Source organism: Nanorana parkeri, unplaced genomic scaffold, assembly GCF_000935625.1.
Source record: "Nanorana parkeri isolate BGI_ZX_2015 unplaced genomic scaffold, ASM93562v1 scaffold158, whole genome shotgun sequence".
Taxonomy (NCBI): domain Eukaryota; kingdom Metazoa; phylum Chordata; class Amphibia; order Anura; family Dicroglossidae; genus Nanorana; species Nanorana parkeri.
This window is the reverse complement of record NW_017306426.1, coordinates 693424-705984: the sequence shown is the minus strand read 5'-3', so window position 1 is coordinate 705984 and position 12561 is coordinate 693424. Positions and strand designations below refer to the sequence as shown.

Sequence of the window (12561 nt, the reverse complement as noted above, 5' to 3'; positions counted from 1 at the left end):
CAGTCAGGAACTGAGTGACAAAATCTAGCATGACTGTAGTATAGACCCTAGCCAACAAGACATGCCACTGCCTCACCCAGCGAATCTAGGGAGGACTCCAAGGACGAGGTAGACCCTATAAATCACATGGTAGACAGGACTGCAGAGGTCGGCACCAGCAGAAGGCACAGAAGAAATGTCCTGTTGCTAGATAAAAACATGTTGCAGCCACATAGCAGTAAGGCAACTTAAGCTCAGGGTATAAGGCAAGGTCTCAGGCACTCAAGAAACCCAGACAGTTGGTAGCAGGTAAGGGTCACCTAAATGAAGGTAAACAATGTCCCTTAAGGCGGGCAGCAGGACCAGCATTTTATGGGGCACTTAGCAATGCAGGAGCAACAATGGGGATATACTTCCTCAATGCTGAAAGGGTGGGCAAGACCCTGCACCCAGTGGATGTCAGTGCTTTGCCCCTCAGCATTAACCCTTCTGTGGGAGAAACCAGCAGAAAGTATGAATTCTAAAATGTGCCCAGCAAAAAGAACAAATTAAATGGCTCCTGGTGCCCAGCACAATCTGCCTACACACCAGTGAGATAGAACAAATCGTGAGGCTATGTCCAGGCTTCCATGGCTAACTTATTACCAGAACAGGGTCTGGAAAGCGCCTTACATTGGACTCTGTGCCCAAAGGTCACTTCAAAGCTAGCGCCGTAAAGTCTAGTCAAGCAGGGACGCCGCACTTCATAAGCTAGGCTAAGGAAAGGGTGCTCTGGATAGCCATGATCAAAGAAACCATCTTTAACATTTATATAGAAGAGTCTTGATTAAAGAAATGAAGAAAGTGTTGGCAACAAAAAAGGGTAGTCTTAACAGCAGAGGTGAATAAAGGATGTTCATCCCTTGGGACGCTGAAAAAACTGAAGCATGCTAGCAGTGTAAGGGCTTATCCTGGGGTGGCCTTCAAGTTTTTTTTGTTTGTTTGCAAGTCTACAACCTGAAGGTGGTAGTATAACCTAAAAGGTGAAAGACCTCTACCATTCATGGACAAGAACGAAATTGAAACAACTTTCAAAGTGACATTACCATGTTAAAGCTTAAGATCGTTTAGTGATTGGGTTTACATATATTTTAAACTGGGTTAAAAAAAAAAAGCTATAATATGAGCCATGTTAATAGCTTCCACATGTGTAGCGGAGATGTGATCTGTGCCTTGTTTACATTGAGAAGTCTGACAAGTGTGGAACAGTGCATTTCAAATGACCAAAACAATGCACGGTAATGCAAAAGCAGCATGCACGACAAATGTGGCTCAGAACAGTGACACTTTTAATCAGAATGCTTTACTTCTCATCAGTGACCTGAAGTACTGCGGCTAAAAGAAAGCCAGACAACTAGCATTTTCAGAATGAGGTCTGCAACGCAGCACCCATATTTCTCAGGTTTCTTTTAATGCGTGCCATTATGACTATGCTGAGAAGCCACACAAGAGCACAGTTTATTTTGGAAATTCCAAGGCCTAGACTACATGTGCAGTTAAAGATATTAGTCTGCATTGCTTCATAAAAGGTACTATGGCAAGTATTCTAAGCCACCAACAGTGCCACCTAGTGGGGCATTCTCATAAAAACACCTTTCACGTTAGGCTCAGGTCATACAAGAGCTTCCATACTAGCGATTTTATTATTTTTATCTGAAAGGCCGAGTTAAGGCTGTTCACCGAGAACTTCATTTCCAACTGTAAGCAGTAAATTGCAGGAAAAAAGCTGTATTCAAATGTCTGGCATCATGCAGGTTTACACAGTTATATAGTAAATTATGTATAACATAGAGAGATTAGTTTGGTGATCTTACATCTGCGTTCTTGGACTATTGCCAGAAACAGAACATCTGAATCCTATGTGCCGAATAAACAAGCGATGTTTATCTTTTAACAAATTCTCTCTGACATTACCCATCAATTATCACAGGCTCATGCCAGGATCCAATTCGAAAAAAACCTGGAATATATAGCCCAGATTTGTCTATACAGCCCAACTGAGAAGCCCAGTGACTCAAAGTTTACATTTTGCTGCACTCATTCAAATAGAATAACACAGCTCAATTTAATAGCTATACATGACTAGTCATTTGTATTAAAACTCATCCCGTTGGGTTTATCTTATTAAAATACATGTTACTGGAGGCCTACCTTAGTTGTGGGATCTTGCTGCTCCTCCGCCACCTCTTCCTCCTCCTCCTCCTCTTCTTCTTCTTCTTCTTCCTGGCTTCCATGTCCAGCATCTCCCACATCTTCACCCGCTGTAAAACAAATAAAACATTAGCGAAAACCTCACCTGTGAGAAACAGACCTTTCCTTTAAAAAAAAATGCTTGTTTCGCTGTGATGCCGACTCTTACTTTTTGAGTCTTTGACAAATACAAGATAAGGAATTCTGACTTAACTAATCTGCATACATGTTCAAAGCTAGTGGCTGGAGTCAGATGGTCAGCTAATAGCCAGCCAAACTTTCTAAGGATCCCAGATCTAATAAGAATGAGCTCCAGCACTGCAACCAGCACCTAGGTGAGTGGATGCTGTGGTCCAAGGTGAAATAATGTGTGTGTGAGAACTAGATGAGCAAATATGCATTTCAAATATGTATTCGGCTTTGTGCCAGGAGAAGAGTAGATTGCCTATTGTAAATCAACCTATTACTGTGCACAGTCAATATCAATTATAGGTTGTATGACTGTATGTTTATTTCACTGAAAAGTAATAAGAGTGTGTCAAAAAACAGTCTCTCTTTAATCTTACATAAACAATTTTTACATACACATGGCATGCAAGAAGTATTTTGTACACATAATCATGCGATGTGGTCATGTGTACATGCGCTTTGATTTAGGTTTGTGTGAATTATATAGTGGCTTGCCTTTTCAGCCATATTTAGTTTGCCTTGATCATGTATACTGCCCAATGAGAACACCTGCTTTGCTTTCCTGCATGTTTAATTAGCCGTCTGAAAGTAACCCACAGAACCCCTTCTCCGATAAGTGTATGTGACAAGAACACTAAATAGTAGACCCACTGCCTGGGAATCTGGGGAACAGTCCACCCCAGATAGTTTCTTATTGCAGGGTACCCCAGTTTAAAATCTCAATTACTAAAAGTTGGTCCAAACAAAACGATTCCAGTTTCTGGTATGCAGGGACAGACCACAACTATATAGGAGGTCTGTGGCTGCTGCTGCGACACATCTAGAACACAAATATGCAACATCAGTTTAGGTTTGTCAGCTAAAACTCACTCTGCTCCTCAACTGGCTCCTCGTTTTTTTCTTCCTCTGCTTCTTTGTTGGTCTCCTTCTCCTCCTCTTCTTCCTCCTCCTCCTCCTTCACGTCAGGCTGGGGAGCATCGGTTTTCTTGTGCCTTGCATCTGCTGGCTGTTTCTGGAATAGCCAATTCAAGGACAAAAAAAAACAAAAACAAAAAAAAACATCAACATGGGCCAAGAGGTTAATTATAAGTCAAATGGTTCTCATTACCCTCTACAATAACTACACACAGCAAATCCTCTTATAAGACATTTAGAAAATTCAAGGCAATTTCCTTGAATCTCAGATATATACATTTAGGGCCCATTTGTGCCACCGCATTGCGATTACGTGCACGCCAATGTGTGAACTGGTGCATTGTGTTACCACTAATGAACCACCGTGAACATAGCCCAAAAAGCATGTGCACTAACGCAGTATGGCAGTGTATGGTGCACTATGCTGCAATAAAATGAAGCCTGCCCTACTTTCACGTGCATTGCTGTGCATTTCAACCCATTTATTTCAATTGAGTTAATGCACCTCAACACGTGCATTAAAAGTGCACACGGTTGGGGCGTGATCAAGAGCTGCTGTTAAACAAAAACCCCAAAAAACAAAAACCCCACACACATGCCACTGACATCATTTGTGAAAGATTACAATTAATGATATGCTGTCCACATTAAGATGACCCTTATATAGACCTGACACCTAATAAAGTTAAGAGGCAAGTTTCCATGAATAGTGGATAACAAATATAAACATTGCAGACCATAGTTTTCTAGCTTTGCAGTAACAAAGGTTTGGTAAAAAGGACAAATATTGGAGACAGATCCGACATCAAAATCCATGAAGAATAATATTGTCGAGCACATAGTGACACATTCAATGTTGAGAAAAAGATCTTGTGCTTACCTTGCCTGAGCAGCAGAACAGAATGACCAGGAACACTGGCAAAGCCACTGTCAGAATGTAGACAATCCAGAGCCAAGGCCTCTCCTCAGCTGCAGACATCATTTGACCCACTACACTGGGCTGGAAGAAAAAGCCGTTGGTATGAATATATGATGGACAATTACATATTTCTAAAGCTAATCATTCAAGTCATCCATAGCAGGGAACCATTTTACATTTTCAAAAACCTCAAACATTCAGGTCGAGGAATGCAAGGGACCAGGCAGGGCATTGGTTAATTAATGCACAAAGCAGCAATCTACTGCCCACAGCAACCAATCAGATTCCAGGCCTGTTTTTTTTGCATGGGTTGGAAAATGAAAACCATCACTTGATTGGCAGCCGAGTATATGAGCCATAATTCTTTAACTAAAATTTTGTATAAACAAGCCCCAACTCTGCTTTAATGACATGAGCAGTAATGGATCCCATGTTAGTTTTGATTGATGCATTCTCCTGACCCCTTACTGTGCCACCAAACAATAATAGGGTACTGGTGTCCAAGTCATGACTAGATTAGGTGACACATACCAGGGGGCTCTCTCTAAACAGCAGCTTTCATGAAGAAATGAGTGTTTTACTAAGATGTATTCTACATTATAAGCCAATATAATGCTGATCCCGGTCTATTCACTACCCTCCAAATCACCCAGTGTTCAATGACTTTCACCACAATGAGCCATCCTGTGCCCAGAGCAGTCATACATTTGCCAGTAAATCTCTAAAAGCAGAAAGGGTATGTACCTCTGCAGCTCCGTCAGCTGCCTTCTTCAAGCCCCAGCCAGCATTTGCCCAATCCTCAGCCACAGCTCTGTCACTACACACAATGAAGTTGTCAAAGAAGATATCAGAAGTCATGGACCACAGTTCCAGACCAATAGCGAAAAATGGAGTCATCTTGAAGGGCTCGAGATCTTCAAAGTAATCTGGATTTTGGATCTTGCGTGGTTTCCAGATACCCTGCAGTGAACATAAGTAATGCTGGTCAGTATGGAGGAAAATAACTAAATTAAAAAGAAGTTTCACAGCACCTTATGTTATAACCCCACAGCATACAGATTCACAGATTCAGTCTGTTATTGCCAATCTGCAGCGCAGGTCTGAATCAGAGAGCTTACTATGGGGAAATATAAATGGATTCATACAATGCCTTTCTCAAACACTTGGAAAAAGAACCTAAAACATTCCCATCACAGCTGAATCTCAGGCTTTTCTGGCAGGCTCTTCCTGCCTTTTGTAAATTCTTACTAGCCTGTGAAGTGGGTCTCAGCGGCAAGCTCCAAGGCTATCATCAGAAATGCCTGGTATTTGGCTGACAGAAGATTTGGAAGGTTGCTACAGGTACATCTAGGTGTCTTAAACGTCACACCTGCAGCAGTTTGTCCATTCTAAGCAAAGTTCTCTTTATGTCCACAAATTTCAAAACATAAAACATTTTGGGCCTTGCGTAAAAACTAAAATAGCTGAACTGGAGTGCCATTCCTAGCCCCCGATCAGCAAGCAGTGCCAAATACTGTGACCAGAGTAAACATTTTTTCAACTATTTAAGAAGCATATTCACTCATTCGTACCAAAATGTACAGGTAGCCACACACAAAATCTGGCAAGATCCCAAAACTGTGCAAGAATTGGAGCACATAAAAAAGGTAAAAACTTTTGTCAACATACAGACCTGGTAACTGGGGTTGTCAATCATTGGTGCCTTCCATTTTCCTTTGTAGTTAGGGTTGTCAATTGTGGGGCGTTGCCAGACTCCACAGCCAGACGCAGACTCGCATTTGGGGTTTGCCACTTGAGGTGCCTCCCATTCTCCATCCATATCCTCATCCCTGTTAGACAGCAATAGTGGACACTCAAACAGACATAGCACAAGTGTGAAAACAGGGCACACTGAAATTAACGCCACCTACCAATCTTCAGGCTTTTCTGCATCAGGGTCGGCAATGTACTCAGGTTCATCATCCATCCAACCCTCAGGCTTTACTGCATTCTCGTCAGGGATCTTTGCTGGGGCATCCTCATCCCTAGAGCGACATTTCACAATTAGAAGAGAAACCCGGAAACAAGCAGTGGGTTTGGCTCTTGGGAGGAGTTATATAACCATCAATGCCATGATGGAGGAGGAGTGGGCATTCCTAGGACAAGCTGCATTTGCAAGCAGACTTCCCCTAAGTAACACACGTGATGCTGAGCCTCAATGACTGAAATCTAATGAATGAAAGTGGCAGGCCAGCAATAGTAAAGCTGATGAGGAAAGGGTTGTATGATGCTGGACATCCTGCAGCCAGCAAATGAGGTGGGCTCTGTCTGGCTTGTTGCGGCTTCAAACGCAGATTCTAAGAAGCTCACACTATGCAGTGAATCAGAGTAAGCAATTTCAGTACAGGAGAGGAGCCTGTTCAGCTGTTCAAGACTTAAGGGAAGGCTGGTGATCAGCTTTCACTGTTTTAGTGAGAAAATCACCATTTACAGAGCTAATAACCACCTCAGATTTTCTATTCCTGGGATTTTCCTAAACTGAACTCCACACAAACCGCCAAATAAACAGATTAAATACACATATGGGAAGTGTTTTACCCGCCAAAGGATTTGGTCTTTTTTTGTCTATCCGGTTATAAGATTTATAGTGCTCTTCCATTCAGTAAGCCCCAGGGCAGGAGACCTCATTTTTCTTTGCTGTAAATAATTATAGGTCTTGTCCTTCCCCCTGCCTGGGTTGGGAAAGTGAAAGGGAAAGCAGCACATTAATGAGCTCATTTTTCCATCACTCCTCTCTCCTCCTATTAACATGTTCCTTGCTAGCAAACCAGCACATGAGCACAACTGGTTCCATGTTCTGCTCCTCCCTTTCCCAGTCTCAGCTGTGTTGTGCTGGGACTAAAAGAGGTTAATAGCAGGTCAAATTAAGGCACTTACTGCTTGCATAAAAAAAACAGAACACACAATGACGCATAGCCGTGTGTATTGACGTGTCATGGGATTTTTTTTGTAAAAGATTTACATGCATTTTAAAAACAAGGTCAAAAAGGACATTGAATAATTGTACAACAGTCAAGTCTGCCTATGCATCATGTGTCGCCTCACAATGGAAGCTGAAACTCCTGGGCTCTGCCTTTGCAAAAAACAGGGCAGGTTCCTTCTCTAATTTTTTATTAACATCCATTTCAGAACTTGTAAACTTAAAAGAAATTAAACAGAACAGACCTAAAACCAATATAATAAAAAAATCCAAAATAGTTGCATTAAGAGATGCCCCATTTTGATCTACTACTACTTACCAGTCATCAGGTTTGACAGCATCAGGGTCGGGTATTTTTGGCTTCTCGTCCCAGTCTTCAGGCTTCTTGTCATCTGGGTCCTCAATCTCACTGGGTGGATTGACAGGGGGGTTCACATCTGTTAGCAGGTTCCCAGTGTTTACCACAGTTTGATCAATCAGGACTTCAAAGCTGTTATCAGGATTCAAGACTAAAAGAGAAAAAAATACATTTTCTTTTAAAAATCACATCTTATAAAGCAGTGGTGGTCAAACCGAAACTTTTAGAGGGCCAGCCACATTGGTAGTCAGTATTGTTAACCCTCTCCTGCACTGGTGCTTAGTTGCAGTGCGATTTAACTACACCCCCTATTGGTGGTCAGTGGCTGAAGTATAACCACTTCCAGTGGATGACTTGTATTTACGTGATCCCGCTGGAAGTGTTTAAAGCTGTGCGAGTTATCAGTAAAAAAAAAGTGCAAAAAAAAAAAAAAAGGAGTACTTTTCTGAGCCGAGAGAAGACGTTTATCACCTGAGGACACCAGCAAAAATGACAAAGAAAAAACTGAGGCAGGCTGGGTGTGGGAGAGGTTATGCACGGCTGTTCAGCAGCTTTGACTGATATGCCATCGTCCAATTACCTGAAGGCAGCTGCAAACCCAGTGGTTAAAGAATTTAACTCCCTGTGTCCTGTGATATACGACAAATAACTGGCTAATATTCACCGTCAAAGGAAGCACACCTACCTAGTGTGTAGAGATGTGTTCTCTTGTCTGAGAAGTAGGATTTCAGGTCGGTGTCAGGTCTCTTTGCATGTTTCTCCTCATATTCTCCAGTCTTAAGGTTTTTGTGACGGAAGATGAAGTGTAGCTTGTAATCTTCTCCACACTTGTCAGGACCAAACATGATGGTGTAAGGTGTTTTATCATGGAACAGATCCTGAGGGAACAAATCAATTTAGAGCAAAACTGACATCAAGTAAAACGCTTCTGTAGTTTTCTTACTCCTAGTGGAAAGCATTATGTCTTGCGTTCAACTCCCACCAGAGACACCATCAAGGACCTACATACTGGTAGATAAAGCATATGTATATGCAAATATATGTTTAAGGTTTTGGGTAGTGTAGGCACAGTTCAAACTAGTCCAGTCTTCTTGGGGATATTACCCTTCACTTCCTGTCCTGGCGACAACAGAAAGAAATCTCTAAAAGAGGTGTAAATTAGTCAGACAATCGTCACCGTAACATGTCCCCATCGGAAGAACACTTGTTTCTTGTTGTGGGTGACAGCATTTTGGATTTCCCATCACTTTTTCTGTGACAATGGTCACCAGGACATAGACAGGCCAAAACCAGATAAAGTGACACTAAACTCAGGAAGTTAAATTCTAAAAATGCACTGAAATTAACTATTATCAAAATGTAGCTGGTTTGTGTATTACTCGACTGTAGATCCTCAAATCATCTCTGTATTGTGCTGAATTGGTGCTGACACTGTCCTTCCTTCCAGAGGGTGGCTACTTATGTTCCCCGATGGGCCTTGTGTGTGTTGTGAAGTAGCCACCACTCCGAACACTCTCTCCAAAGATGGGCCATAACTTCAATACAAATTAGTAGATTATAGTCCATCACGGGAGTGGGCTTGGAGTGGCGACTACTTTACAACACACACAGGGACCATGGGGAACAAAAGCAGCCACCTTCGAGAAGGAAGGACAGTGTCAGCATGAATTCACAGATGATTTGGGGATCTACAGCCGAGTGATACACAAATAAGTTACATTTTTGTTAATAGTTAAGGCACTAGAATGCTTTAAGATTTGACTCCCAAGCTCAGTGTCACTTTAAAAAGGTATACATATGCTTTAATTGTCTTCAGTATTATGCTATTGCCCTACTGAGGCAAACTTCTGTACATGTTTTTATGTGCTATATAAAGCAATATGGACCATCTGCCTTATAATACAAAAAAAAATCCTTGTCAAGGTGAAGATGTTCCAGCTCCTAGGACATAAAGCTACAACAGAGCTCTCTTCCTTTCTATAGCCCACAGGAGAGGTGCAGATACTTCTGCTTTTTTCCATATAGTATCCATATTTCCAGAGATGGAGCCTATACCCCATACGTCTTCTGTGCCTACCCACTAATTTTCTGAGAAATGATCACTATCCTTGTCAAAGCCTCATTAAAAACACAAGCAAATCAGTCTGCACTGTAATTGCATTTATTTTCAGTGTAATAAAGTGTAATTTGAAACAACTGCTGCCATGCAGATGGTTAAAGACTGCATGCTTCTACATGTAAACAAAAACACATCTGGCCAGATTAATTTGTAGAAAACGCATGTAAAATGGTCGGAATATATACACAAAATAATGGTTAAAACTGTCTTTTTCCAAAAAACAAATAAAAAATAAACACTTGTTTCAATGACGCCAACGTTTTTAATCATCTAGATATGATTGAAGGTGTAATCAACCGATTTATTGTTCCTTTGAATTTAAGAACTGGAACCACAATTACAATATGGAAATCAATAAACTAACCAGGTTCTGGTCAGGTGTCTTGGACAGCAGCTTTACATATGCTCCACCACACTCGATTCCGCTCTGAAAGTTAACTTCATACCTTTAAAGAGAAAAAATAATAAAATCTTATTTAACAAACTACATCACATAATGCCATTATATATCTGAAAGAAAAGCCTATTACAGCAAACCAATCCAGTACATTAAGTTTTTTGCACTGGAATATTAGTCATAAATCCATCATGCGCAAGAAACTAATTGATCACACAACTCATGCAAAGCATAAAATATAACCTTTAACTCAACCCATAAACCTAATCCTTAAAGAGACACTGTCACTTTACCCATTTAGCGGTCAATGGACACAAGACAGTCATGAGAAAAACAGATTCACACATTCAAATAAGCAGGGCTTGAAAATTTTTTAGGGGGGTCTCACCAGTCAGTCAAAAACTTCACCAGTCAGCATGACCAGACTATAGCCTTGAAAACACATAGGAGCTTTCTTTTGGTGGTATTTAATCACCAATGGGGGGGTATTTTTTAGTATATAATGAAAAAAGTACAGTAAATTCCGGGGGGGTGGAAATCCCCCACATTTATACTTACCCATATTTTTGGTAAACTATAAAAGACGGGGTCACGTCGGGTAAATAGACACTAAACATGTCTAGCCTTAAAATTGTGCGTGCTCGCAAGAAAAGCGGCCACATCAAAAATTGGCCATAGGCGATGCTTTGAACGCTTTTACTGCTCATCGGTTTAGTGTCATCAGTGATTAATGGCCCTAAAATGATTGCTTTCACTCAGACGTTCGCGGTGATTTGTAACCTGTGCGGCACAATCGGCGTTTTCGCACGTAGGCGCACCCGACGCATGTTTGCATGTGTATGCGGGGGGCAGGGGACTTGTGTTTTTTTTTAATGCTTCTTTAATACTTTTATACTTAACTTTATTGCTATCACAAAGGGGGCTAAGAAGCTCCCTATGTGATAGCCAATTTACATGACAGGTCCTCTTTATGGAGACATCAGGTGTCTCCAAGATCCGTCACCTAGGGACCGGACCCCCAGAGAAGCTGATGAAGCAGAGATCTGTTTCACCAGCTTCTCCCCAGCTTCTGTAGCTGGGAATAACAGCTGAATACGGAAGTGATGTAAGTGGGGCTGGAGGGGGGTAAAACCACACCTAATACAAGTCTCTCTTGAGACGCCCGATCGCTTGAATGTAAAGCTCCCGGCCGGTCCGGCGTCTTCATGTCACAGATGAGCAGACGAGTGGATTTTCCAAGCCCTGCAAAGAAGACTGCCCACATTTTTGGCAGACTGCAAGTCCTCACTTTGATCAGTTGAGGTATAGTCTCAAGCAAAATCTCCAGCATCTGACACACTTCTAAGTGTTCTGGATTGCCTTTTCTCCTATGTTACCGTGTCCTGTAACACAGTGGCCCAGCAGAGAAACCATAGCTGATGGCTGGAGCAGACATTTGACAGATGCCCCAGAAGGTGCTGAAAATTTGCTGGAGGCTGCAGCCCTTCAATGGGGCAAAGTGAGGAATCTTCTTTTGCATGCAGATTCCATATGATTTTTTAACAAATACTTTAACCTTAAGCTAACCCCTTTTTATATGAACTTATAAAACCTAACAATACATTCCAGATATCTGCTTACTGAAACCCCAATGGGAGATCAGTGTAATAGCCACCACAGAATAATCTAAAAAAAAAAAAAAGAAGTGTACGCAATCAAAGCAATGATTACAATATATAATAAATAATGCTTCCTAAACCTTTTATCAGTGCTCACTTTAAGTGTATTAAAGCTTTGGGCAAAAAACAAAAAAAAAATATATATACCGTATTTTTCGCTCCATAAGACGCACTTTTTTCCCCGCAAAAGGAGGGGGAAAATGTGCCTGCGTCTTATGGAGCGAATCCCTACGCCCGAGACATGCAGTTTCGGGCGCCGGGCGAGTAGTAGGAGCCACTGTTAGTTTAATACGAGTGATCTAATGAGATCACTCGTATTAAAGCCGAGCAGCGGCGGCAGCGATCGCGTTCAGCAGTAGGAGCCATTGCTCGTTTAATACGAGTGATCTAATGAGATCACTCGTATTAAAACCGAGCAGCGGCGACGATCGAGATCACCATAGAGCAGACGAAGAACGGACGTTCTTCGTCTGCTCTTTGTGATCACTGAGACCGTGGCGCTGTAATCACAGCACCACCTGTCTCAGCGGTCACTAACTGCAGCTTCTGTCACAGCTTCTGTCATAGAAGCTGTGACAGAAGCTACAGTCTGTCGAGTGCTCCATAAGGCGCGCCGGACCTCCCTGCGTCCTATGGTCCGGTGCGTCTTATGGACCGCAAAATACGGTATACATAAAAACACACTAAAATTAGGATATAAAATCAAATTTTTTTACAATTATCTGTTATGCAGGAGATTAAAAAGGGCCTTGGTAGATGTTAAAATATATCTAAAACATATTTTTTTACTTTGGATAGAAAAAGGTATGGTCAAAACCGCTTTGAAATTGGCACAAATT

The 12561-nt window shown here is 41.7% G+C and overlaps 1 protein-coding gene across 1 annotated transcript in view; it reads right to left on the bottom strand.

Moving 5' to 3' along the window:
• Positions 1-12561, bottom strand: part of CANX (calnexin) — a 41655-nt gene that overhangs the window by 1700 nt on the left and 27394 nt on the right. Inside the window, exons 6-14 of the mRNA XM_018554433.1 lie at positions 10032-10113; positions 8234-8426; positions 7510-7699; positions 6142-6255; positions 5904-6060; positions 4976-5191; positions 4193-4312; positions 3268-3409; positions 2170-2279 (exon numbers count right to left, since the gene is read on the bottom strand). Of these exons, the coding sequence (XP_018409935.1) occupies positions 2170-2279; positions 3268-3409; positions 4193-4312; positions 4976-5191; positions 5904-6060; positions 6142-6255; positions 7510-7699; positions 8234-8426; positions 10032-10113 (1324 nt within the window). The remainder of the gene's footprint in view (positions 1-2169; positions 2280-3267; positions 3410-4192; positions 4313-4975; positions 5192-5903; positions 6061-6141; positions 6256-7509; positions 7700-8233; positions 8427-10031; positions 10114-12561) is intronic.